Below are 27,449 nucleotides of genomic sequence, written 5' to 3'. Positions count from 1 at the left end.
CCAAGTTTTGTGTGATCTGCACATTTCGAAATTGTGTGCTGTGCTCCCAATTCCAAGTCATTAATGTATATATTTTTTTATTCGTTTATGGGATGTGGGCGTCGCTGACAAGGCCAGCATTTATTGCCCATCCTAATTGTCCTTGAGAAGGTGGTGGTGAGCTGCCTTCTTGAACCGCTGCAGTCTGTATGGTGAAGGTACTCCCACAGTGCTGTTAGGGAGGGAGTTCCAGGACTTTGACCCAGAGACGAAGAAGGATTGGCGATATACCTCCAAGTCAGGATGGTGTGAGACTTGGAGGGGAACTTGCAGGTGATGGTGTTCCCAAGCGCCTGCTGCCCTTGTCCTCCTAGGTGGAAGAGGTCGCGGGTTTGGGAGATACTGCCGAAGAAGCCTTGGCGAGTTGCTGCAGTGCATCTTGTAGATGGTACACACTGCAGCCACGATACGCCGGTGGTGGAGGGAGTGAACGTTTAATGTGGTGGATATCAAGCGGGATGCTTTGACCTGGATGGTGTCGAGCTTCTTGAGTGTTGTTGGAGCTGCACTCATCCAGGCAAGTACTCAATCACACTCCTTACTAGTGCCTTGTAGATGGTGGAAAGGCTTTGGGGAGTCGGGAGGTGAGACACTCGCCGCAGAATACCTAGCCTCTGGCCTGCTTTTGTTTATGTGGCTGGTCCAGTTAAGTTTCTGGTCAGTGTTGCGGCCCAGGATATTGATGGTGGGGGATTCGGCGATGGTAATGCCGTTGAATGTCAAGGGGAGGTGATTAGACTCTCGCTTGATGGAGATAGTCATTGCCTGGCACTTATCAGCCCAAACCTAAATATCTGAGGAGTTGTGAATGGCGCTGAACACTCATCAGCGAACATCCCCATTTCTGACCTTATGTTGGAGGGAAGGTCATTGATGACCATTATTGATACTAGCTTTTTATTCCAGATTTATTTAATTGAATTTAAATTCCACAGCTGCCGTGGTGGGATTTGAACTCATGTCTCTGGATCATTAGTCCAGGCCTCTGGATTACTAGCCCAGTGACATTACCACTACGCTACCGTTCCCTATATCAAAAGCAGCAATGGTCCAAGTACTGAACCTTGGGGAACTCTACTGTATCCCTCCCTCCAGTCCAACGTTAGACAGACTGGCCTGTAATTGTTAGGTTTATCTCTCCCCTTTTATGAACAGGAGTGTAACATTTGAAATCCTCCAGTCCACTGACACTGCTCCCATATTCAAGGAGCATTTGAAGATTGTGGCCAACGTCTCGGCAATTTCCTCCCTAACCTCAGCAGTCTCGGATGCATTCCATCTAGACCCGATGACTTTCCTACTTTGAGGGCTGCCAACCTTAAGTACCTCCTCTTTATCTATTTTTATCCTATCCAATATTGCTATCACCTCCCCCTTTACTGCCACAATGGCAGCATCCCCATCTCTAGTGAAGACCGATGCGATGTATTCATTTAGTACCTCAGCCATACCTACTGCCTCCACAAGATCATCTTTTCCATCCCTAATCCGCCCCACCCTTTGACTACCCTTTTACTATTTATATGTTTATAAAAGACTTTTGGATTCCCTTTTATTTTAGCCACTAAGCTATTCTCATACTCTCTTTTTTTGCTCCTCTCATATTGCCCTTTTTAGATTTCCTCTGTATTTCTGTATTCAGCTTGGCTTTCTACCATATTGTGAACCTTACATTTATTGTGAGCCTCCTTTTTCTGTTTTATTTTAATTTCTATATCTTTAGTCATCCAGGAAGCTCTAGCTTTGTATGCCCTTCCTTTCCCCCTCGTGGGAATGTGTCTACTCTACCGGAACAATCTCCTCCTTGAAGGCCTCCCATTGTTCAATTACTGTTTTGCCTACCAATTTTTGATTCCAATCCACCTGGGTAAGGTTCCTTTTTAACCCACTGAAATTAACCTTCCAGCTGTTAAGTAATTTTACACTTGATTGTTCCTTGTCCTTTTCCATAACTATTCTAAACTATTGTGATAACTGTTCCCCAAATGCTCCCCTGCTAAAACATGCTCCACTTGCCCCACTTCATTCTCCAGAACTAGATCCAGCACTGCTACCTTCCTCGTTGGGCTAGAAACACACTGATGAAGAATGATCTCTTACATATTTCAGAAATTCCTCCCCCTCTTTTCTCTTTACAATGCCCTCGATGTTTACCAAGGAAGAGGACTTTGCCAAAGCTGTGGTAAACGAGGAGGTTGCCAGGATACTGGATGAGAAAAAAATAGATGAAGAGGAGGTACTAGGAAGGCTAATAGTACATAAAGTAGATAGGTCACCTGGTCCAGATGGGATGCATCCTAGGTGGCTGAGGAAAGTAAGGGTAGAAATTGCGAAGGTGCTGGCCACAATCTTCCAATCCTCCTTAGATACAGGGGTGGTGCCAAAGGACTAGAAGATTGCAAATGTTACAACCTTTTTCAAAAAAGGGGAGAAGGATAACCTGGCAATTACAGGCCAGTCAGTTTAACGCCGGTGGTGATACAATAATCTAGGACAAAATTAATTGACACTTGGAAAAATATGGGCTAATAAAGGAGAGCCAGCGTGGATTTGTTAAGGGCAAATTGCATTTGACTAACTTGATTGAGTTTTTTGTTGAGGTGGTAGAGAGGGTGGATGAGGGCAGTGCAGTTGATGTTGTGTATATGGACTTTCAAAAGGCATTTGACAAAGTACCACATAATGGACGTGTTAGCAGTATTAAAGCCCATGGGATTAAAGGAACAGTAGCAGCATGGATACAACATGGGCTAAGGGACAGAAAGCAGAGAGTTGTGCGTGAACGGTTGTTTTTTAGACTAGAGGGAAGTATACAGTGGTGCTCCGCAGGGGTCGGTATTAGGACCACTGCTCTTTCTGATATATATTAATGACCTCGACTTTGGTATACTGGGTATAATTTCAAAGTTTGCAGATGACACGAAACTCAGAAATATAGTAAGCAATGTGGAGGATAGTAACAGACTTCAGGATAACATAGACTGGTGAAATGGGCAGACACATGGCAAATGAAATTTAATGCAGAGAAATTTGAAGTGATTTATTTTGGTAGGAAGATGGAGAGGCAATATTCACTAAATGGTACAGTTTTAAAGGAGGTGTAAGAAGAGAGAAACCTGGGGGTGTATGTACACAAATCTTTGAAGATGGCAGGACAAGGTGAGAAGGCTGTTAAAAAAGCATGTGGGATCCTTGGCTTTATTAATAGAGACATGTCTAAATTTTAATTGGGAGGCGGGGTGGGGTGGGGGGTGGTGCTAGAAAGAGGTCAGGAAACCCGGGAGAACAGGTTTCCCGCAGGCCCTACCAAATTTAACAGCAGGGCCTGATTTGCATTTCAAACCTCTGTTTCCCACCCGCAGCCAGCCAGATGGAGAGGCTGGCTTGGCTGCGGGTGGGTAGGCCTGCGGCACTAGACTGGGGAGGGGGGAGTGGGGAGGATCAGATGGGGGCCCGGGGGTGGTCGGGGGCCGGAGTTAAGGATCGGGGTGGGGGGGGGGAGGGCTAGAACATCGGGAGCCAGAGGAGGATTGCGGGGTAGGGAGAGAACATCGGGGGCTGGTGGAGGATTGGGGGGTGGTTAGGGAGAGAACATCGGGAGCAGGAGGAGGATTGGGGGTGGTTAGGGAGAGAACATCGGGAGCAGGAGGAGGATTGGGGGTGGTTAGGGAGAGAACATCCGGAGCAGGAGGAGGATTGGGGGTGGTTAGGGAGAGAACATCGGGAGCAGGAGGAGGATTGGGGGTGGTTAGGGAGAGAACATCCGGAGCAGGAGGAGGATTGGGGGTGGTTAGGGAGAGAACATCGGGAGCAGGAGGAGGATCGGGGGTGGTTAGGGAGAGAACAGCGGGAGCAGGAGGAGGATCGGGGGTGGTTAGGGAGAGAACAGCGGGAGCAGGAGGAGGATTGGGGGTGGTTAGGGAGAGAACATCGGGAGTAGGAGGAGGATTGGGGGTGGTTAGGGAGAGAACATCGGGAGCAGGAGGAGGATCGGGGGTGGTTAGGGAGAGAACATCGGGAGCAGGAGGAGGATCGGGGGGGTGGAGGTAGAGAACAGCGGGAGCAGGAGGCGGATCGGGGGGATAGGGAGAGAACATCGGGAGCAGGAGGAGGATTGGGGAGGGAGGGAGAGAACATCGGGAGCAGGAGGAGGATCGGGGGTGGTTAGGGAGAGAACATCGGGAGCAGGAGGAGGATCGGGGGGGTGGAGGTAGAGAACAGCGGGAGCAGGAGGCGGATCGGGGGGATAGGGAGAGAACATCGGGAGCAGGAGGAGGATTGGGGGGAGAGGGAGAGAACATCGGGAGCAGGAGGAGGATCGGGGGTGGTTAGGGAGAGAACATCGGGAGCAGGAGGAGGATCGGGGGGATAGGGAGAGAACATCGGGAGCAGGAGGAGGATTGGGGGGAGAGGGAGAGAACATCGGGAGCAGGAGGAGGATTGGGGGGAGAGGGAGAGAACATCGGGAGCAGGAGGAGGATCGGGGGCGGGGAGGGAGAGAACATCGGGAGCAGGAGGAGGATCGGGGGGCGGGGAGGGAGAGAACATCGGGAGCAGGAGGAGGATCGGGAGGGGTGAGGGAGAGAACATCGGGAGCCGAAGGTGGATCGGGGGGAGAGGGAGAGAACATCGGGAGCAGGAGGAGGATCGGGAGGGGTGAGGGAGAGAACATCGGGAGCCGAAGGTGGATCGGGGGGAGAGGGAGAGAACATCGGGAGCAGGAGGAGGATCAGGGTGGGGGAAGGGAGAGAACATCGGGAGCAGGATGAGGATCAGAGGGAGAGAACATCGGGAGCAGGAGGAGGATTGGGGGGAGAGGGAGAGAACATCGGGAGCAGGAGGAGGATCGGGGGCGGGGAGGGAGAGAACATCGGGAGCAGGAGGAGGATCGGGGGGCGGGGAGGGAGAGAACATCGGGAGCAGGAGGAGGATCGGGAGGGGTGAGGGAGAGAACATCGGGAGCCGAAGGTGGATCGGGGGGAGAGGGAGAGAACATCGGGAGCAGGAGGAGGATCGGGAGGGGTGAGGGAGAGAACATCGGGAGCAGGAGGAGGATCGGGAGGGGTGAGGGAGAGAACATCGGGAGCCGAAGGTGGATCGGGGGGAGAGGGAGAGAACATCGGGAGCAGGAGGAGGATCGGGAGGGGTGAGGGAGAGAACATCGGGAGCCGAAGGTGGATCGGGGGGAGAGGGAGAGAACATCGGGAGCAGGAGGAGGATCAGGGTGGGGGAAGGGAGAGAACATCGGGAGCAGGATGAGGATCAGAGGGAGAGAACATCGGGAGCAGGAGGAGGATCGGGGGGGAGGGAGAGAACATCGGGGGCAGGAGGAGGATTGGGGGGGGAGGGAGAGAACATCGGGGGCAGGAGGAGGATTGGGGTGAAGGAGGGAACATCGGGAGCAGGAGGAGGATCGGGGGGGAAGGAGGGAACATCGGGAGCAGGAGGAGAATGGGGGGGAGGGAGAGAACATCGGGGGCAGGAGGAGGATCGTAGGGGGGGGAGGGAAAGAATAATGGGCGCTGGACTCGAACATCATGGGGACTGAGAGCGAGGATCAGGGCCGGCCTGAAGATTATCGGTTCAGGTGGGGGTTGGTGGTGTGCTGCGAAGGCGATCAGAGGCCCCATCGGGGGTAATCGGAGGCCTTGTGGTGGTCTTTGATCTTGGGGAGTTGATGAGGCAGGGACGCTGGATCCCGGATGTAAGTGTAAAGGAACTTCCTGGATCCAGCAGTCCTCACCTTCCATTAGCTGTCTGGTTTCCCGAGGCCTGCAAAACCCGACCAGCCACAGTTAAATTTGAAATGCTGATTCAATCGGAGGCATGCCAGCCTTCTTATAATATTTAAATAGGCGACCTGCTTCCTGGGAGCATTTTGGCTCCCAGGATGTAGGCGAGTTCTGGTCGGGATTCAGTTTTTTAATACTTTAACCTCCCACCTGACCCAACCCATCTGTTTTTTGGGGTTAAAATTCCCCCCCATAGAATACAAAAGCAAGGAAGTTATGCTAAACCTTTATAAAACACTGGTTAGGCCTCAGCTGGGGTTGTTCTCCTTAGAGTAGAGAAAGTTAAAAGGAGATTTGATAGAGGTGTTCAAAATCATGAAAGTTTTTGATAATAAATAAAAACTGTTTCCAGTGGCAGAAGGGTCAGTAACCAGAGGACGCAGGCTTAAGATGTTTGCCCAAAGAACCAGAGGCGACATGAGGAAACATTTTTTTACGCAGAGAGTTGTGATCTGGAATGCACTGCCTGAAAGGGTGGAAGAAGCAGATTCAATATTAACTTTTAAAAGGAAATTGGATAAATACTTGAAGAGAAAAAAATTACAGCTTTATGGAGAAAGAGCAGGGGAGTGGGACTACTTGGATATGTCTGCTGAAGAGCCAGCACAGGCACGAATGGCCTCCTGTGCTATATCTGAATGTTTACGCTGTGACGTGTACTTCAGAGTCACCGCATAGTTTAGAGAAACAGATCATTTGAACAGCTTGCTTTACATTCATTCTGAATTCAAACTATAATTGATTACAGAAGACTTACTGACAGTAGAAAAGTCAAATTGTGTCTTTGTTCACTATATTTCAGTTTGTTTTTTCCCCAGAGTTCCCATATATCACTGGGAATCTTGCAAATTATATGAGCAGTAGAAATTCTTTAAAAATATATTTTGTTGCAATTTGTCTGAGTAATTTGGAAATGAATTCCCTTTAATCAGACATGTTTTATTTTCTGGAGTCATTCTCTTGAGTACGTCCAGCAGTTTCTCAGTATCATGCATTCTCCAGCTGCTTCAGGTGAATATATGCTGGCCACCCAGCTATTAGATCTTTAGATAGAATAGAGTGATCTTTCTTGCACACAGTGACTGCACTTCAAAAAGTACTTCATTGGCTGTAAAGAGCTTTGGGATGTCCTGATGAAAGTACAGTAGACTGTTGGGACAGCAACTTGAACATCAGCCCCCATACTGTTGTATACTGTGCTGTTACTGAACTTTTCCACCTTGGATGCCTGCAGATCAGCATTCAACACATGTTGATGTATGGGATTTGTTATCGAGCTGCAGCTGATGCTTTATCGGTTGGTGTTAGTTGAGGAACTCCCTGCAGAGCAGGAGGTGTGAAATGGAATCTTCCCATGAGGGGAAATAATAACAAAACTATTGATATCCGCTATGAGTTAGAAATTGGGGGTGGAGAGCACTTTCAATTCATTCTATTTCACACAGTTTTTTTCTTCTAGGTCTTCTGATAGATTTTTTGGTGTGGAAAATTGATTTATGAAAATTAAAAACTAATATCACCTAATTGATAAACCTGAAAAGCTGACATTTTTAAATCACAATTTAGCCAAAGATGTTTTAACTGATTCTATTTCAAGTACATTTTATCGATCCCACATATTATTGTCAGTTCTATTATGTTTTCTTCCTAAACAATTTAATTCAATGCACCAATCTAGTTACTAGTAATTGCATCTCCAACTGAACTGTGGGTTGATTTTGTTTCATTTTTCAAATTCATGTTTAGCTCAATTATGCAGCTTTAAAACAGATGTACATAATGCAAATGACAATGCTGGTACTCATTAAATCTGTGTAATGTTACATTTTACAGTAGAAGCCAGTCCACAGAAAAAATTATTAACATAACAAAGGAACCAAAACCTGTTATCTAATATATGTGATATTGTTCACTCCAACTTGATCACTTTGAGTGGCCTTGGCAACCACTGCAATTTTTCACTGATACTCTGCCCTGTGTATCTTGTTACAATGAAAATGAGCCTATTCAGTACAGCAATCTTGTTGCCAGTTCTATTTCTGTAACAGCGATGCATATGTGTGTGCTGATGTCCCAACTGTTTAGAAAAGCACAATGGACTATATTGTCTTGGCAGAGTTCACACAAAAATAAACGCTACAGTGATTTAGTTAAATTTGCTATAAAATAAAAGTGTGGTAATACAGAAAAACATAGTTTAAAGGAAAAATATACTTCCATCACAATTACTTTATGATCCTTGAGAAAAATGTACTCTTACTCCCAATGTTATACGGCACTAAAAATAAAGATACAAAAGCAACTTGCAGTATCAGTGAAGACTGATTTTTTTTGTAAACTTTATTTTCAGACCAGTGCTTATAGTATATCAACATCTGACATAAAGTCCACCTATTTCTACAAGTTACAACAATAAATGAATGATTCACATTTGAACTGATAATAGATCACCTGAAGTCATTGGTGAAAGTGGTAGTTACTGACTGACTGCACTGTCCTGACATATCTGAGTTGAATGTTCTGTTTTACAGAATATGGCACTAAACCACACATATTGGATAAAACTGTTACCAAATATGTTAAAATAAAGCCTCAAGAACAGACTTTACACACAGATGACCAGGTAAGAACAGAAGCTCCCTTTTCAGCCTTTTTGAGAACTATAGTAGCATTTCTGTACTTAAACCAAGTTACCATAAATTAAAGTTTTGTGTGACTATATTGCTTTTATTTAAATTAGTATATTTCAAAGCAAACTAAGATTATTCAGAAAAAGTGACACTCTATTTTTCTTTTAGGAACTATGGGGGAGAAATTCGGTTGGTTGCGCCACCCATTAGCGCCTAAAGAGGCCGAGAAGTGGGGCGGCAACCAACTAGCGCCCGGGCGCAGCGAACCATGCGCCTCTTCCCATATTGAGCGGACATTTTGCGCTGGCGCTAAACCTTAGCGCCCGCTCACGGGCGCAGGCAGATCATGACGTCATTTCAGTGTGCAACGCCTTTTGGGTGCCCCGGACCGGAAATTCAGTGGCGCGCCCCTCCGTTCCGCCTGGCGCTAATAAGGACAGCTTACCTGGAACGTTCCCCAGTCGCTGTTGGGCTGGGGGTGCGTTCTTTAAAGGGGACTGCTGTGGTATAAAAGCGGCAGCCATTTTTGGAGCACAACTTCTTCGAGAGTTAGAGACAGTTGCTGAGCTGCACACTGAGAGCCATTTCACCACTGAGCCAGCGCTGGCAGAAGAACTTCAGCCTTCTGACCATCACCTTGCTGTTGGTGAGCATTTCAAACGGGGAGACTTTCTGTGCGCACTTATTATGGGGCCTGCATTGGAGGGGAACGTCCTGCTGCTAAATCATCTGGAAAGGGCACAGAGACGCAGGGAGAGAGGGGCAGGCATGGCCAGACGGAGGAGGGCCAACAGACGTCGCCACACCAGACCTTACGCTGCCAGGGTTTTCCGACAGCAGTTTTCCTACATGAACATGTCGGAGGAGCAGTGTATCAGAAGGCTGCGCTTTAGAAAGGAGGTGGTGACTGAGCTGTGCCACCTGCTTCAGCCAGATCTGCAGCCTCAGATAAGGTGCAGAACATCTCTCGGTGGCTGTGAAGATGACTGTTGCCCTAAACTTCTACGTAAGCGGCTCCTTTCAGGCCGCAACTGGGGACATAGCCAACATCTCGCAGTTTGCGGTGCATTATTGCATCCGTCAAGTGACTGATGCCCTGTTTAAAAGGAGGCGGCAGTACATCTCCTTCCCAATGACCCCGGACAAGCAGCGGGAGCGCGCAGAGGGCTTCGCAGCAATAGCGGACTTCCCCATGGTGTAGGGTGCCATTGACTGCACGCACGTGGCTTTGCGGGCACCTGTATTGAATCCGGAGGAGTTCCGCAACCGCAAGGGGTTCCATTCCTTGAATGTCCAGCTGGTCCTCGCAGTGAATGCGCAGTTCCCAGGCAGCAGCCACGACGCCTTCATCCTGCGCCAGACTTCTGTTGCAGACCTTTTCGAGGCCCCGGCTCACCCAGGAGGCTGGCTTCTCGGGAACAAGGGCTATCCTCTGTGCCCGTGGCTGATGACCCCGCTCCGTTCGCCCAGCACCCCTGCTGAAGAACGCTACAATGCGAGCCATCAGGCGACGAGGAACATTGTGGAGCACACAACCGGCGTGCTGAAGCAGCGGTTCCGCTGTCTGGACCATTCCGGAGGAGTCCTGCAGTACTCGCATGAGCGAGTCTCCCACTTCGTGGTTGTATGTTGCGTGCTGCATAACCTCGCTATCCTACGTACCCAGCCAATGCCACCAGACATTGAAGCACCAGCAGAGGAGGAGGAGCAGGACCATGATGGGAGGGAGGCACAAACTGGAAGGGCCGTCCGTCAGAGGCTGATCAGAAGTCGCTTCTAGGCCCCTCTCTCGGAATGCATGCTGACATTCCAAGAAGAGGAATGGAACCGTTCTGATACCCCAAAGCCTGTGAAGGGCAAAATGTATGTAAATAGCAGACATGGTCATTGTAAATAAATGTGGTGTGGAGATGCCGGAGTTGGACTGGGGTGGACAAATGTAAGAAATCACACAACACCAGGTTATAGTCCAACAGCTTTATTTGAAATCACAAGCTTTCGGAGCGCTGCTCCTTCTTCAGGTGAAGTGGAGAAATGCATAAAGACACAGCTTATATAGTCAGAGAATCATGTCAGATGTTTACAGGTAACCTTTCCAACTGCCATTTGTCACACCTCGGCAGAGAGATAATCACAGCAGTCAAAGGTGTGAATGGTGTCCAAACAGGTCAGTCAGGGAAACATTACATCAAAGAACAATGAGGTGGGGTCACAAGGGGTCAAATATTGCAGATGCTGGGGTCTGTATGAAAAACAAAAAAACAGACAAAAAACATTTTTTTTGGCTGGAAATCACAGCAGGTCCGGCCGCATCTGTGTAGAGAGAACAAGCCAATGTCGACTCGAGTCTGGATGACCCTGCATCAGGTGGGGTTACATGTAGCGTGACATGAACCCAAGATCTCGGTTAAGGCCGTCCTCATGGGTGCGGAACTTGGCTATCAGTTTCTGCTCGACGATTTTGCGTTGTCGTGTGTCTCGAAGGCCACCTTGGAGAATGCTTACCCGAAGATCGGAGGCTGAATGTCCTTGACTGCTGAAGTGTTCCCCGACTGGGAGGGAACACTCCTGCCTGGTGATTGTTGCGCGGTGTCCGTTCATCCGTTGTCGCAGTGTCTGCATGGTCTCGCCGATGTACCATGCTCCGGGGCATCCTTTCCTGCAACGTATGAGGTAGACAACGTTGGCCGAGTCACATGAGTATGTACCATGTACCTGGTGGGTGGTGTCCTCACGTGTGATGATGGTATCTGTGTTGATGATCTGGCATGTCTTGCAGAGGTTGCTGTGGCAGGGTTGTGTGGTGTCGTGGTCGCTGTTCTCCTGGAAGCTGGGTAATTTGCTGCGAACGATGGTCTGTTTGAGGTTAGGCGGCTGTTTGAAAGCGAGTAGTGGAGGCGTGGGGATGGCCTTAGCGAGGTGTTCGTCGTCATCGATGACATGTTGAAGGCTGCGAAGAACATGGCGTAGTTTCTCCGCTCCGGGGAAGTACTGGACGACGAAGGGTACTCTGTTGGTTGTGTCCCGTGTTTGTCTTCTGAGGAGGTCTATGCGATTTTTCGCTGTGGCCCGTCGGAACTGTCGATCGACAAGTCGAGCGTCATATCCCGTTCTTACAAGGGCGTCTTTCAGTGTCTGTAGGTGTCCATCGCGTTCCTCCTCGTCTGAGCAGATCCTGTGTGTTCGCAGGGCTTGTCCATAGGGGATGGCTTCTTTAACGTGGTTAGGGTGGAAGCTGGAGAAGTGAAACATCGTGAGGTTGTCCGTGGGCTTGCGGTAGAGTGAAGTGCTGAGGTGTCCGTCTTTGATGGAGATTCGTGTGTCCAGGAATGAGACTGATTCTGAGGAGTAGTCCATGGTGAGTTTGATGGTGGGATGGAACTTGTTGATGTTATCGTGTAGTCTTTTCAGTGATTCTTCGCCGTGGGTCCATAGGAAGAAAATGTCGTCGATGTATCTGGTGTATAGCGTTGGTTGGAGATCCTGTGCAGCGAAGAAGTCTTGCTCGAACTTGTGCATGAAGATGTTTGTGTATTGGGGTGCGAATCCCCTATGGACAAGCCCTGCGAATACACAGGATCTGCTCAGACGAGGAGGAACACGATGGACACCTACAGACACTGAAAGACGCCCTTGTAAGAACGGGATATGACGCTCGACTCGTCGATCGACAGTTCCGACGGGCCACAGCGAAAAATCGCATAGACCTCCTCAGAAGACAAACACGGGACACAACCAACAGAGTACCCTTCGTCGTCCAGTACTTCCCCGGAGCGGAGAAACTACGCCATGTTCTTCGCAGCCTTCAACATGTCATCGATGACGACGAACACCTCGCTAAGGCCATCCCCACGCCTCCACTACTCGCTTTCAAACAGCCGCCTAACCTCAAACAGACCATCGTTCGCAGCAAATTACCCAGCTTCCAGGAGAACAGCGACCACGACACCACACAACCCTGCCACAGCAACCTCTGCAAGACATGCCAGATCATCAACACAGATACCATCATCACACGTGAGGACACCACCCACCAGGTACATGGTACATACTCATGTGACTCGGCCAACGTTGTCTACCTCATACGTTGCAGGAAAGGATGCCCCGGAGCATGGTACATCGGCGAGACCATGCAGACACTGCGACAACGGATGAACGGACACCGCGCAACAATCACCAGGCAGGAGTGTTCCCTCCCAGTCGGGGAACACTTCAGCAGTCAAGGACATTCAGCCTCCGATCTTCGGGTAAGCATTCTCCAAGGTGGCCTTCGAGACACACGACAACGCAAAATCGTCGAGCAGAAACTGATAGCCAAGTTCCGCACCCATGAGGACGGCCTTAACCAAGATCTTGGGTTCATGTCACGCTACATGTAACCCCACCTGATGCAGGGTCATCCAGACTCGAGTCGACATTGGCTTGTTCTCTCTACACAGATGTGGCCGGACCTGCTGTGATTTCCAGCCAAAAAAAATGTTTTTTGTCTTTTTTTGTTTTTCATACAGACCCCAGCATCTGCAATATTTGACCCCTTGTGACCCCACCTCATTGTTCTTTGATGTAATGTTTCCCTGACTGACCTGTTTGGACACCATTCACACCTTTGACTGCTGTGATTATCTCTCTGCCGAGGTGTGACAAATGGCAGTTGGAAAGGTTACCTGTAAACATCTGACATGATTCTCTGACTATATAAGCTGTGTCTTTATGCATTTCTCCACTTCACCTGAAGAAGGAGCAGTGCTCCGAAAGCTTGTGATTTCAAATAAAGCTGTTGGACTATAACCTGGTGTTGTGTGATTTCTTACAATTGTAAATAAAGAAAGTTTTTTATTGTACAAAATGTGCTTCCTTCCAACAAGACAAAGCAATGACAACAGAAAGCAAAACTAACACACTGACACATAAGTGGCTCGCACACCCGGGAGACTGTCCAAAACATAACTAACATTCAGACCAGTATCCTCGGCCTTGATTTCTACAAATAAGACGTTTCAGCAGTACCTTCTACTCTTTCCCCCTTGATGGTGATCTGCTTCTCTTGCGAGATTGGCCCCTTCCCTCCCTGCAGCTCCTCCGTAATGGGACCCCAGTGGCTGCAGCAAGGATGGGGGAGGCCTGCTGACTGTCCGAAAGCGCAGAGGCCCCTGAGGGACGGCCTGGATGACCTCTGGGCCTGGAGGGCCCGGCTGCTGACTGCTCCAACTGTGCATGGGTGGAAGCAGTCTGTCCTGCAGGTGGTGGCAGCTGCAGTGGAGACGTGCCAGCGGTGGCATCAGGAATGCTGTCATCCTGAGAGCGGACAGCAGCTCCCTGGTCGGCCGACACTGGCACTCTGATGGGGCAGCACCGCAGCATGCGCAGCAATCGGATGGTCCACAGATTGCTGCCCTGCTGTGGTGCTGCAAGGGCCCCGGGTAATCCTGCCTGATCCAGCGAGGGTGGCAGCAGTCAGTGGTCGCGTGGCCTCAATCTGCGTCTGCATGAGACCAGCGAGTGACTGCGTGGCAGCACTCAGCAGTTGCGTGGCAGGTGCCAGTGCTTCGGTGAATCCCTGGACAGTCCTTTCCAGTGCTGTCCCGAAGCCCTGGACAGTCCTTTCCAGTGCTGTCCCGAAGCCCTGGACAGTCCTTTCCAGTGCTGTCCCGAAGCCCTGGATAGTCCTTTCCAGTGCTGCGCCGAAGTCCTGTGCACTCCTTGCCTGTGCTGCGCCAAAGTCTTGGACACTCATTGCCAGTGTCTCGATGGACTCAGGCATCCTTGCCACTGCAGCCATGAGCTCAGTGTGCCTCAGCCCAGCCTGGGCGCTCATTTCTGCGAGGGCACGCACCTCTTCTGCGCTCTATGCAGCAGCACTTGCGGCCTGACTCGCCCTCCGGGGAGACGGCCCCCGAGCTTCCCTACCCCCCTTGCGTTGCTGCAGCCCGCTGGTTCCTGGAACTGGTTCCTCCTCAGAGCATTCCCCCCCCCGGCTCCCCTCCAGGGAAGTAGTTTCCCCAGTCTGCAGAGGGGCTGGCTCGCCTGAGGGTGGTAGGGATGGTCCGGCTTCCTCCTGCTCGTCGCCTCCGGAGTCAGTGGCAGTGGCAGCTTGAGGGCCCGGCTCCCGAGCTGGTGATGCAGCATCTGAAAGCAGGGAGGTTGAAGAGTGGCTTTAGCGAAAGGACAGGGTGGCAGCAAGGGATGCATGAGTGCTGCAATGCACTGACTTGGGTCCAAAGTGAAAAAGCATGCTGGTGGGGGGAACAAGTGGAAGGAGAGAGCTCAAAAAGGTGATGACCTTACCATCGCTGTGCACAATGGGGTCGGCAGCTCCAGAGGTGACAGGACCACTCATCCGGCTTCCAACAATCTGGTAGACTCGCTCCTCGAGGTCTGTGAGGGTCTGCAAGTGAGGCCGGCCTCCTCCGGTACGAAGCTGCTTCCTACGGTTTCTGGCCAGCTTGGCCTGCAGGAGAAAGGACGGGAAGTGATGAAACATGCTGCCCTGAGCTGACATTACATGCCCCCCATGGTAGAATAGCCCTTACATTATGCACTGAGCTGAATGTGCATGTGTGTTTCCAGAAAGGGCCATGGGTGCTGGCTGGCAGATGGCCATTGGGGCTTCCTGCACCCTCTGGCCATAAAGTCAGGTGCAGATGGAGGGATGAAGATGATTGTGAAAAAGGCACTCACCCTAACGACCCGAGTGAGGTCGTTGAACTTCTTCCTGCATTGCACAGGAGTCCTGGGCACCATGCTGCTGGAGGTGACTCTTTGGGAAACATCCCTCCAAGCTCTGCGGTATTCGCTCTGATGAGGCCTCCTGTCATTCTCTGGGTACAGCACAGCTCAGTTGGTGCTCCACTGCACCAACCAGATCATCCAATGCCCCATCGCTAAAGCGCTCCGCTCTCTGCCTGACCCTCTCCATGTCTTGGAAGTTTTGAACGCCACAGGTAGGTCACCGCCGATTTTGAGGCCTACAAGGCGTAGAGTGTGGCTGCTGATGTTAATTGACCCGTCCCTTTAAGAGCTGGCCGGCGCCAGCGTGTCTCGGGGAAATCGATTATTGACAGCACCTGCGCTGTGCCCGGCCGCCGAGAAATTGAGTAGCGCCGCCGGGTTAGCGCCTTAAGAGTACCGTGCAGCGCCTGATTTAGCGCCGCAATCACCTTCAGGGGCGCTGCAACCCAATATCGCTCGAGGTGGCGATAAGTTGCGCCTGGCGCTAAACTTTGCGTACCGCCAATACTAGCGCCCCAAACAGGGCAATACCGAATTTCTCCCCCTATATGTGTTTCTACAGTTTATAGTCCCAACCATTGATCTATATTGAAATCTTTGTGTGGAACCAGGTGAAGAACACTAGATTATAAACAAAAGAACCATAAATAAACATAGCTAGAAAAGAAACGACTTCAGATTTAAGTTAACTTATGGAACAATCCATGTGAATTTGGTTAAAGCACTGGAGAATTAAATGGACAAGATACCCAATAGGGTCATTGAGTAGTCTGGTGCAGGAAAGAGGTATATATGTGTGAGTTCTGAACATGGATCGAAACAGGATGAGGTAAATAGGCTGAATAGTCTCTCATTCGTAGATTCTTGTTATGTAAGTTAACTCTGTCTTCTAGCATTAAAAGCAGTCTGAAGAGATATCTAGAATGTAAAGAAATATAATCCTGGCAGTGTGAATTTTAGTGTTCCACAGGAAAAGATTACCCTTTGAAGAAGGATAATCTTTAAAATATGATGATTAAGAACAAATTGAATGGTGGCTGTTAAGTGACTTCGAGATTTCTTTGTTCATTTAGGTAGTCAAAGGTTGAATTTGAACTGAAAAAGAGTCACAACCAAAATTATATTTTTTTGGTTCCACTTATTAAAAGAGCAACAACTTGCATTTAAATAGCACTGCTAACATATACAAATGTGCTTCACAGAGGAGTTAGGAAAAATGGGCACTGAGCCAAAGAAGCAGACATTAGGAAGAGTGACCAAAAACTTGGTCAGAGGTGGATTTTATGGAGGGACTTAACGAAGAAAAGAGAAGTGGAGGGGTTTAGGGAGGGAATTTCAGTGCATGGGGTCCATGCAGTTGTGTGCACAGCCACCGATTATGGGGCAAGAGAAAGAGGGTGCCTAGAAGATTAGATTCAGAAGAAGGGAGAGTACAGGTAGGGAGGAGGGAGAAGGAGAGCTTCTAGGGCTGAAGTAGGTTACAGAGATAGGAAACGGCATAGCCATTGAGAGATTTAAATGCAATTGTGAGCATTCCAAAATTGAGGTTTTGGGGGATCGCGAGCGTAGATCAGCAAGGACAGGGGTATAGGCAAGTGGGACTTGGTGTGGACTAGGGTACAGGCAACAGAGTTTCAGATAAATTGAAGTTTCTAGAGGGTGGAGGTTGGGAGGTCAGCCAGGGGAGCATTAGAGTAACTGAGTCTGGAAGTGACAGCTGTGAATCAGGAATTTGGCAGCAGATGGGCTGAGGTAGTGGTGGAGGCAGTGATGTTATTGAGGTGGAAGTAGGCGGTTTTTGTTATGGAGAGGATAAAGGACGAAACTCAGCTTGGGGTCAAACAGGAACTCAAGGTTGCAAGCGGTTTGAGTGGGTTTGAGACAGTAGCCGGACAGGGGATGGAGTTGATGGTGAGGGTACGAGAAGGGATAATGCAGCACAGTCACAGATAATGTTGTTTGTGACTTTGGTAAGGGCTGGTTTATTATTATGGGATGGGTAGAAACCTGATTAGAGCGATTCAGACTTTGAGATGCAGGAGAGATAGCATGAATCTGTGATCACGTGTTCAGGGATCTTGGAGAGTTTGTGCTATGGGCTGAAGACAATAGATTTAGTCTTCCCAATGTTTAGCTGGATGAAATAACCACTTATCCAAGACTGGAAACCGTACAAGCAGCCTGACAGCACAAAAGGAGTGGAGGGGTTGAGCGAAATGGTGGCGAGGTAGAGTTGTGAGTTATCGATGTACACGTGGAGGCTGACCCCAAGCTAGTGAATGGTGTCGGTGAAGAAGAGGAGGGGGACAAGGATGGCTCCTTGGTGGACTCCCAAGGTGATGGTGTGGAGTAGGACGAGAAGTTGTTGGAGATGTTCTGGCTATGTTCGGATAGGTGAGAGTGAAGTCAAGTGAGGGCTGAACAATGGAGGAGAGGCAGTGAAGGAGGGTAGTGTGATCGACTGTGCTGAGAGATGCAGAGATGAGAAGGGATAATGCAGCACAGTCACAGATAATGTTGTTCGTGACTTTGGTAAGGGCTGGTTTATTATGGGATGGGTAGAAACCTGATTGGATGGATTCAGACTTTGAGATGCAGGAGAGATAGCATGAATCTGTGATCACGTGTTCAAGGACCTTGGAGAGGAAAGGGAAGTCGGAAATAGGTAGTAGTTAGCAAGAACAGAGAAGGGGTTTATTCTTGAGGAGGGGGTTGCTGTAAAATAAAAAGGGAATCATTTATAATGTCAGCTAGCATGGGGGACCAGGAAGGGAAGCTGTGTAGTCAGGACTTTAATGGGGATGGGCTTGAGAGATTAATATATATATAGCACAAAATAATATACATCAACAGAAGATATATACAGGATGTCAAAGAAATTCCTTGGTACAATAGATAATCAGACTTAAAACAATTAATTTGATTTTTATGAGCTTGGAGAGCACCTGAGTGAGGAACAACAGTGAGATTGACTTAAAAGAGGGAGTGTGAATTTGAATGGGAGTTAGCTGGTGAGAGAAAGTTTAGCTGATCCATCAGAGGAGGTTGAATAAGAAGTAGTTAACTGATGAATAATTAATGCTGCAGGACAATGCTAGTATTGTGCAGAAGTTGCATAATGTGGAAGTTTTTGGAAGCTGAGTGTCAAAAAAAAAAACCATGCAAAAAGTAACTCTAGTTGTACTTGCTTAAGCTTCGAATCACTGAGCTTAAGAAACAGCTTTAAGATGCTCCACTCCTTAAAAGAATAAGTTCCTGGAACGCACATTGCAGGAGACCCCCTCCTCCCATAGCTAGAGGAATACTAAGGTGAAGGAGGGGAAATGGGTGACTTGTAGAGGCAGTTCAAGAAACTCCCAGAGGTCTGAAGCTATCTTGATAGACACACAGTGCTCAATATCTATGATGCTGGGAAGGTGGGTAATTGTGAGCAATGCCAGAGTGTTATGTAACAAGTGGTTACCCTGGGGGAAGAAGTAATAGAATCAAGAATAGGCAAGTATTTTTTATGGAGGCTGCTATTATTAGAACGATAAATAGCCTTTTTTTGCAGTTGTTTACCATTTTCGAGGGTAACAGACATAACCGAGCAGGTGGAGAAGATTCTGGAAAGGGAGCATGAGCAGCCTGAAATCGTGGGTAACAGAAGCAATGACATGGGGAAGAACAGGATGACGGTCTTGCATAAGGGGTTTAAGGAGTTTTAATATTTGATTTAAAAAAAAAGTGATCAAGTATTATTCCTGTGACAACTCTAGGCCGGTTAGGAAAGAGCAGATTAGACACCTCAATGTGAGGTTTGACAGATGGTGTCGAATGGAGGCTTTCAGATTGTTAGGGCATTTCACTGGTTCCAGAGCTGGGGAAATTTTAACCAACTTGATGGATTTCACATAAACTGAACAGGTATCAATATCCTCACACATCTGTTACCAAATTACAGAGCACCAAGTAGTATGAAAGATGTGAGACTAAGAATTATAGGCAATTCAGAGAGTTTTGCAATAGTAAGAATCATAATATTGGAAGACTTTAACCATCCTAAGGTAGCTTGGGATAAGACAAAATGTTATGGTCAAAATGGGAAGAGGTTTCTAGAATGCATCCAGGATTGTTTCCTTAATCAGTATGTTGTATGTACATTAAGGAAGGATTCTACTAATGAAGCAGGACAATTAAGTGACCTAAAAGTAGGGGAATACTTGAGAAAAAGTGACCAGGACCTAATTAAGTTAAAGAAAAAGATGAGTCCAACTTATAGGTTTTGGACTGGAAATTAACTAATTTCAGTGGGATGAACAGAAATACAACTGAAGAATGCCTAACTGTTGTAACAATATGGCTTTGGATAGCAGGCTAAAAGGGGGAAGAGAAATAAAAATCTTTGGTTAATTTGGACCTTGTACAGTGATCATGCAGTTGAATTGTCAGGATTAAGTCTGTTTCTTTACATTCATGGTATGCCTAGAATGAAATCTAAAGGCATTCTTTTCTTGTTCCTGTCAGAATATGCCCTACCACATGTGGTGACACCATCTCCATGAGATTATTTTGTATTTCACGGAGAAAATGTCACAATTGAGAATGGACTGCACTGTAAGTGGAAAATGTTTTACTGCCTTACTGAGCCCATTATCCAATCAGTGCATCAATTTAGTTCTCCTGTTAAATTAAAATTTACACCTAACACTGATAATTCTAATTGTAATTATTTACTAATGTGTGGTATAATTAAAGCACATTACGAGGAACCATGGAATTTGATCCATTTCCCACTCGTGGAACTGACTAATTTAACTTGAAAATTTGTAGTTTGTAACTTACCAGGTGAGACCATTTATGAGGTTTAAATTGTATCCCTTAGCTCCTCCTTTTTCTCTTGTCCATGATCTAGTGATCGCCACATGTAAAAGTGGGTTACAAGCACAATCTGAATATTGTCACACTGAAAGGCGAGTGGGAAGAAGTGTGTTCTGTACTGTGTAATATGCTCACTAAGGGAGGAATAACTGAAAATCTACAAAATGTGTGCCAGCTCAGATGAATAATTTAGAAGATACAGAGAGTGACAATAGTGTGAAAGAGAGATTAGCTAGCTTCTGTCACACACATCCTGACCATCAACTTATTAGTATTGACAAAGACCTGAGAGCATGTTGCTTGCCCGCTCAACCCTCAGTATTATGCAGATTGAGGAAACATAGAAACATAGAAGATAGGAGCAGGAGTAGGCCATTCGGCCCTTTGAGCCTGCTCCGCCATTCAATGTGATCATGGCTGATCATCCAAACTCAGTACCATGTCCCTGCCTTTTCCCCATATCCCTTGATCCCGTCAGCCTCAAGAAACATATCCAACTCTTTCTTGAATATATTTAATGAACTGGCCTCCACTGCCCTCTGTGGCAGAGAATTCCACAGGTTCACCACTCCCTGGGTGAAGAAATTCCTCCTCATTTCAGTCCTAAATGGCTTACCCCTTATCCTTAGACTATGACCCCTGGTTCTGGACTCCCCGGCCATCAGAAACATCCTTCCTGCATCTAGTCTGTCCAGACCTGACAGAATTTTATAGGTTTCGATGAGATTCCCTCTCAATCTTCTAAACTCCAGTGAGTATAAGCCCAATCGACACAATCTCTCCTCATATGTCATTCCTGCCATCCCAGGTATCAGCCTGGTGAATCTTCGCTGCACTCCCTCCCAACCATAACTATAGCAAAAATTGCAAACACATAAACCAAATAAAACACTTCATTTTACTGAGCAGACAGATTGTAAGACAACATCTACAGAGTATTAGATTTTTGTAAGTCCATTCACAAAATTTACATGATTCAACACATTTAGAAGACTCATTTGAAAAACCTACGCTTCATGCTCATGGTTTGATGAAAATAGATTAATGAGACATTTATACAATGGTAACATTTAGGATGTTTATTCTTTTTCAAAAAAGTAGGAATATATTTAATGTAACCTTTGTAGAAAAGCCATCAGAGACTGGTTATGTTGTGAAGTGCATTTATCTAGTTATTCATTACCCACGTTTGATGTTGGCATTTACTTTTGTATGGTTAAAATATCTGAAAGAGAACTAAAAAAACAGCTGTTTCAAACTATGAGCATACTAGTAGCTAATTATTCCTTTTATTGGATTATGTGGACTATCAATGAAATGTAATTGATCGATTTGATCCAGCTCTTCCGGCAATGAATCTGAAAATAAATTGTATTTCATATTGCAGAATCTTTGCTAATGCTTGTGCAGTATTTTCATATTCCTCACATTCCCTATGATATTTATGCAGTCTAAAAAATGATTTGTAAATAAGGATATCATGATGAAAATTTGAATGACTATTGTTTGGCTATTATTTGAAAGAAGCAGCACAACAAGTATTGTAGAACTCTATTTTCTCTACTTGTGGAGTTAGCAATTGTGGACTTTCTTAAGGCCCCATGCCTTTCTTGCTTCCTGTGCTCTGGCATGTCAATTTTAAAATTCTCGTCCTTGCTTTCAGATCTCTCCATGGCTTCACCTGACCCTGCCTGAATGAAAGCCTCCTGCCTTATGCCCTTGTACACACTCTCCACTCCTTTAACACCAAACATCTCCTCACCCCTTCCCCCATTACAGGCGTCCATTCATTCAGCCTGTACACTCCTACTTTCGTGAATTCACTACTCAGTTCCCTCCACCTTGCTGTCGCTCTCATTGTTTTCAAAATTTACACACACACACACACACACACACACACACACACACACACACACACACACACACTCTGATAAACAACTCGTGCCTCTTTCAGCCTCGTATCCAGAAGCAACCCCCACCCTGAGTTGAAAACCTACCCCCTGTAAACCCCCCCTCTCCCCCCCTACGTGAGAAGACTTGGAACAAAAGCCAAAAATAGAATCCCGGTCTTGTAAAACAGGTCTAGGCACAATCGGAGAGATCAGTCCATTGTGGTTGTTTCCTTAAAGGTAGTTCAACCAAGTGGACATTGAGCCATGTTAGACCAAGGTACTGTAACGTACTGTTTTTGCCAGAATGAAAAAGCCATAACTGTTAGAAATTTAAAGAGGTTTTTATTACAAGTTAAGACAGACTTAGGGATATTAATCCTTTTGACATTAAACAGTAGCTCTGCTCAAAAATCATGCATAACCGTTACCTCTCATACTTATGTCAGCAAACATCTGTGCACAATCCATTTTCTGAAACCTACATGGGACATATAACACCTGAATTGACTGTTGTAGAGCTGCATTGGAATTTGAGTATGTCTCCCTCCTCTGGCTTCATAATTGCTTTGCATTCACTATCCTCTATACCATAACTAAATCATGGTTCCACTCAGTGTTGATGTTTAATGTAGAGTGTTCTAGTGCAAGAACTAAATTCCCTATATCATTGGAACTGATAGATATTCCATTTGTGGACAATAAATCTTCACATGGGGCTGGGAGAGGGGGTGCAATGCACTGGACCATTAATGTGTAGAATCATCTCAGTAGTGGGATGTAGGTTTGTTTTTCCCCAGTACAACGATACTGCTAATCTCAACCATGTTGCTGGGATATGTTGAATGGAGGGACTGTCTTCCCTAGGTAACTCCTATGTACCTCCTAATAACCACTTTGGGTTAATGTAGCATTTTGAGAGTTCTACCTATTTGTCCTGGGTGGGATTTTGGTTCATTTTATATTATGTTACTGATATAAAGTCAGGCTCAGTTCACAAAAGGTTAACTCCCAGAGAGACACAACTCATCCAGGTTTTTGATTAGGATCATTAATTAGAATACCAAATGAAGCAGTTGTCAAAAATTGTATATTTGCACATACTGCATTGCTTTTAAGATAATAGAGGCCGTTAAGCACATTCCAAAGCTCTTTGCATCTTTAATAATAGAATGGTTTTCATTTATGATGCCCAGCAGGAGACTTAACGAAACAGACAATGTAGTTGTCATAGTTCTGTCTCCAAGAGAGGGGAGTTTCTCATTTAAGATGATAGTATTGATTGGTTGTTCTGCAAGTCAATTGTTGACATCGAGAGCTGAGGTAGTGGTTAGAGGTCAGCCTATGTTTCTTAATCTCACCTGGAGAAGTTTAGAGAGGGTTAAATCTAGAACTGAGAGATAAGCAAACAGATCTCATGTTCTAAGGTTAGTGCCATTCATTTCCGGGACTGCTGACTTGTAAAGTGAGTTTACAAACGGCAAAGCAGTAAATAGGTAAATTTCGCTGTGAATACTGTATTTTATGTTAAAAAAAAATTGGTTTGCAATTGGCCTTGTCTCACTAGAGTCCTTTTCAGTCCATCTTCCAAAAAGATAAGAGAACACACATGGCGGAGCATGTGAGATCACAGTATCCACTAAACACAATGAGGGAATCATATTGTTCCAGTCCCTGGATCACCAATTATTTAACTGGATATTGGGCAATAAAGGTGTTTTCCAGATCATAATCGACAAAGGCTTTGCTTACGGGAGTGACCAATGTTGCTGAACTCAAGAGCACATCTACTGTAGATTCGAAACTTTTAACAGTGGCATTGGTGGAGGCTTAGGACCAAGTAGCCCACCTACCATCTTGACTATTGTTGATGCATGAGCTGTGGATCCTAGAGGAGAAAATGGAGAAACTGAATTGAACCCATTCTTTTCCCTACATTACAACAGTGACTACAATACAAAAGTACTTCATTGACTGTAAATCGCTTTGGATTGTCCTGAGGTCGTGAAAGGCGCTATATAAATGCAAGTTTTCTTCTTTCTTTCTTTTGGAAAAAATAATGTTGAATGAATCTGAAAAAAGTGAAGTAATTAATGATCAAATTGTGGTTTGAATAGTCCAAAAGATTTGAGATGATCTAACTCAGTCAAATCACCAATGTGAAAACTATCATGACCTGCACTTGTGCAAAATGAGTGACTGAGTTATCCCTTCTGAAAGCTGGATGGTATGTTGCTAATGATAATCTAGATCTAATTTTTGGAATATTCAAATGGTTTCAGACAGTGTCCCATATTTTCAAGGTGCGTGGAAACTTTGTGTGTATTGGATCCCAGAAATTCATGAATGAATAGTTGTTCTTGGGATGTGGGGAACACTGATAAGGCCACATTTATTGCTCTGAGCAGATATTTGGTGGGCCTTCTGCTTGAACCGCTGCAGTCATTGTGGTAATGGTGCTCCCAAAATAATGTTAGGTAGAGAAATGCAGAATATTGATGCAGTAATGATGAAGGAACGGCGATATATGTCTAAGTCAGTATGGTGTGTGACTTGGAGAGGAACTTGCAGGTGACTGTTCCCTTGATAGTGCTGCTTTCGTCCTTGGTGGTAGAGGTCGCAAGGGAGGGAGGTGCTGTCAGAGTAATCTTGGTGAGTTGCTGCAGCGTATCCTTTAGACCATACATACTGCAGCCTCAATATGTCATCGGTGGAGGAGATGCATATCGAGTCCAGTGGTACAGGGCTGATCAAGCGAAGAGTTCACCCTGGATGGTGTTGAGCTTCTTGAATGTTGTTGCAGCTGCACCTATCCAGGTAAGTGTGAGTATTTCATCACAAGCCTGTCTTAAACCTTGTAGATGGTTTTGACAGGCCAGAAGGTGAGCCACGGTGTTGATATGGCTGGTCCAGTTAAGTTTCTGAGCCCAAACAATTAACGGTGGGGGCCTCTGCGATAATATTCCAATGTTCCCTTGGCCGGCCTCCCACCTTTCAACCCTCTTTAAACTTCAGCTCATCCAAAACTCTGCTGCCCATATCCTAACTCGCACCAAGTCCCATTCACTCATCACCCCTGTGCTTGTTGACCTACATTGACACCCGGTCCAGCAACGCCGCCATTTAAAATTCTCGTCCTTGTGTTTAAATCTCTCCATCGTCTCTCCATGGTCTCGCCCCTCCCTAAGGCAATAGTCTCCTCCAGCCATACAACCCTCCGAGATCTCTGCACTCCTCCAATTCTGACCTCTTGCCCATCCCCGATTTCCATCGCCCCACCATTGACGGCCGTGCCTTCAGCTGCATAGGCCCTAAGCTATGGAATTCCCTCCCTAAACCTCTCCACCTCTCTACCTCTCTCTCCTCCATTAAGACATTGCTTGAAACCTATCTCTTTGACCAAGCTTTTGGTCACCTGTCCTAATATCCCTATGTGGCTTGGTGTCAAATTTTGTTTGATAACGTACCTGTGAAGCACCTTGGGACGTTTTACTACGTTAAAGTCGCTATATAAATGCAAGTTGTTGTTATAGTGATTCCTTGAAGGTCAGGGGAGATGGCTGGGTGTTCTTTTGTTGCAGATGGTCGTTACCTGGCATTTATTTGGTGCAAATGTTACCTGCCATTTGTCAACCCAAGCCTGGATGTTATCCAGGTCCTGCTGTAGACTGGTAGGGGCTGCTTAATTATTCAAGGATTTTTGAGCACTGTAGAATCATCAGCACACAGCCCCATTTACTGATGAAGCAGCTGAAAATAGTTGGCCTGGGATGCTTCCCTGAGTAACTCCTGCAGTGATGTCCTGGGTCAGCAATGACTGGCCTCTGACAACCACAACCATCTTCCTTTGTGTCAGGTATTACTCCATTCAGCATGGTTTTAGAAGAAGTAAGTCACAAATCTACTAGAATTCTTATGGCACTAACTAAATTAGCGGTTGAAGGCTAGCTAATGGGTAGCTTGTCCATGGGCAGGAGACCTGTTGTTTTAACTGCACGCACAGAAGTGGTATGAAGAACAGCAACAAGTCACTTGATGTACAGTTGTCTAGGGAAGCTTGAGTACTGTGTACCAAGGAGGACGATGTGAGGTTCAGCACGCTGACTCAACACAATCTGGAGAAATGTTAAAAAGAGACGATAACAGTTTAGTGACCAGGAAGCCATTTTTTTTTCTTGGTCTTTCTGGCCCAAGTAAGCAGACTGTTCAACAGCAGCATGATTTCTAGTAGTGATATCATGACTCAAGCATTGACTGTTTTGGGCATCATATCCCTTGTTGATGTGGTGCATTGCTTTCCGGAATTGTCTTGTGCCAGTTACCTCCCTTCATTTGTGATCTGAAACCTGTTTGCAGTCCTGGGCAATGCCTCCGTTGCCCAAAAGTCCCCCTGCAATCCACCACTTTAAAGTTAACCAGTGGGCAGTGGCCCTAGCCAGATCTCTCCACCCACATGCAGTCCCCCATTTGCTGGCCTTCCGATATCTGCCATTCGCTTCTGTGCCTGACCAGCAGCCAGTGTGGCTTTTTTATTCTAACGGTGTGCACATGGTTATTTTTCAAAATTATTTCAAAATCTTTATTCAAATAAAGTTTATTTGTGTTTTTTAAAATATTTATTTTTCTCATTGGAAAATTCTGATTGAATTGCAGTATTTCAGTTTGTGTTATTTTGATAATGATTTGAATACAAGCTGGACAGTGAATTTAAGGAGGTTTTCAACAACATTTTTAAGTAAACGCCATTAATTTCATTTTTTTACTCCAAAGTATGTGCCAAGCTGAAAGACACAATCCCATTGTTTGCATTTAATTAGTTTATATAAAATTTCTTAGTACAGCTGCTGTTGAGTGGAAAGTACAGGAGGCTGTGTAAAGTAATTCTTTGGGATACTAACAAATGTCTGGTGCTGCTCATGACGAGTCAGAGGGTATGCTATTTTATAATAATTGGGGTCTTCTCAACGTGATGGGGAAACTATAATAGGGAGAGTGTTGCAGGAAGTAGGCATGACACTTGCAGGAAGCGTGCACGATACACAAGGCTTTTAATATAGCTCTAATTGTTGCACACAGCTAGTCGGAAAAAATGGTCTTTCTCTTACCTGTCTTTTTTTCATGTTGCTGTTTCTCTGTCTCTCCAGATGGGAGGGAACATGTAGCTAAGCGCAACACCCCCACAGATGAAAATCCATGCTGCCTCTCCCTGATGAGTTAGAACCCTGCCTTTGCTCCCTCCTTCCTCCATCGTTCTCTTCCTCTGCTTTCCCCATCCCCTTCCTCCTCTTCTCATCTGATGCTGCTCAGCACAACCCCAGTGCCAAGAATATTTTTTGTCCCTGGTTAAAGGGAAGTTGTAAACCCCTCCTCAACTGACAATAATTTCAGGGCCCAACGGAGGGAATTTCTAGCTCTTCACAAGTCCCCAAAATGAAAATCTGTGCCATCCCTCTCTGCTGAGATAGTATCTCTGTCTTTACTTCCTCCGTAACCCCTCTCTCTCCCCTATC

The 27,449-nt window shown here is 46.5% G+C and overlaps 1 protein-coding gene across 5 annotated transcripts in view; it reads left to right on the top strand.

The window, feature by feature from the left end:
• chst10 (carbohydrate sulfotransferase 10) overlaps positions 1-27,449 on the top strand; it is a 75,735-nt gene that overhangs the window by 33,694 nt on the left and 14,592 nt on the right. For all 5 annotated transcript variants that reach the window (XM_085998925.1, XM_085998927.1, XM_085998926.1 and 2 more), the window contains one exon: positions 8,363-8,454. In XM_085998925.1, coding sequence (XP_085855051.1) covers positions 8,363-8,454 — 92 coding nt within the window. The remainder of the gene's footprint in view (positions 1-8,362; positions 8,455-27,449) is intronic.

The sequence above is a fragment of the Somniosus microcephalus genome, chromosome 10 (genome assembly GCF_052327205.1).
Source record: "Somniosus microcephalus isolate GS21.2 chromosome 10, FLI_Smic_1.0, whole genome shotgun sequence".
NCBI classification, from domain to species: domain Eukaryota; kingdom Metazoa; phylum Chordata; class Chondrichthyes; order Squaliformes; family Somniosidae; genus Somniosus; species Somniosus microcephalus.
Note: the sequence above shows the minus strand (reverse complement) of the source record. Positions and strands in the feature narration are given on the sequence as shown.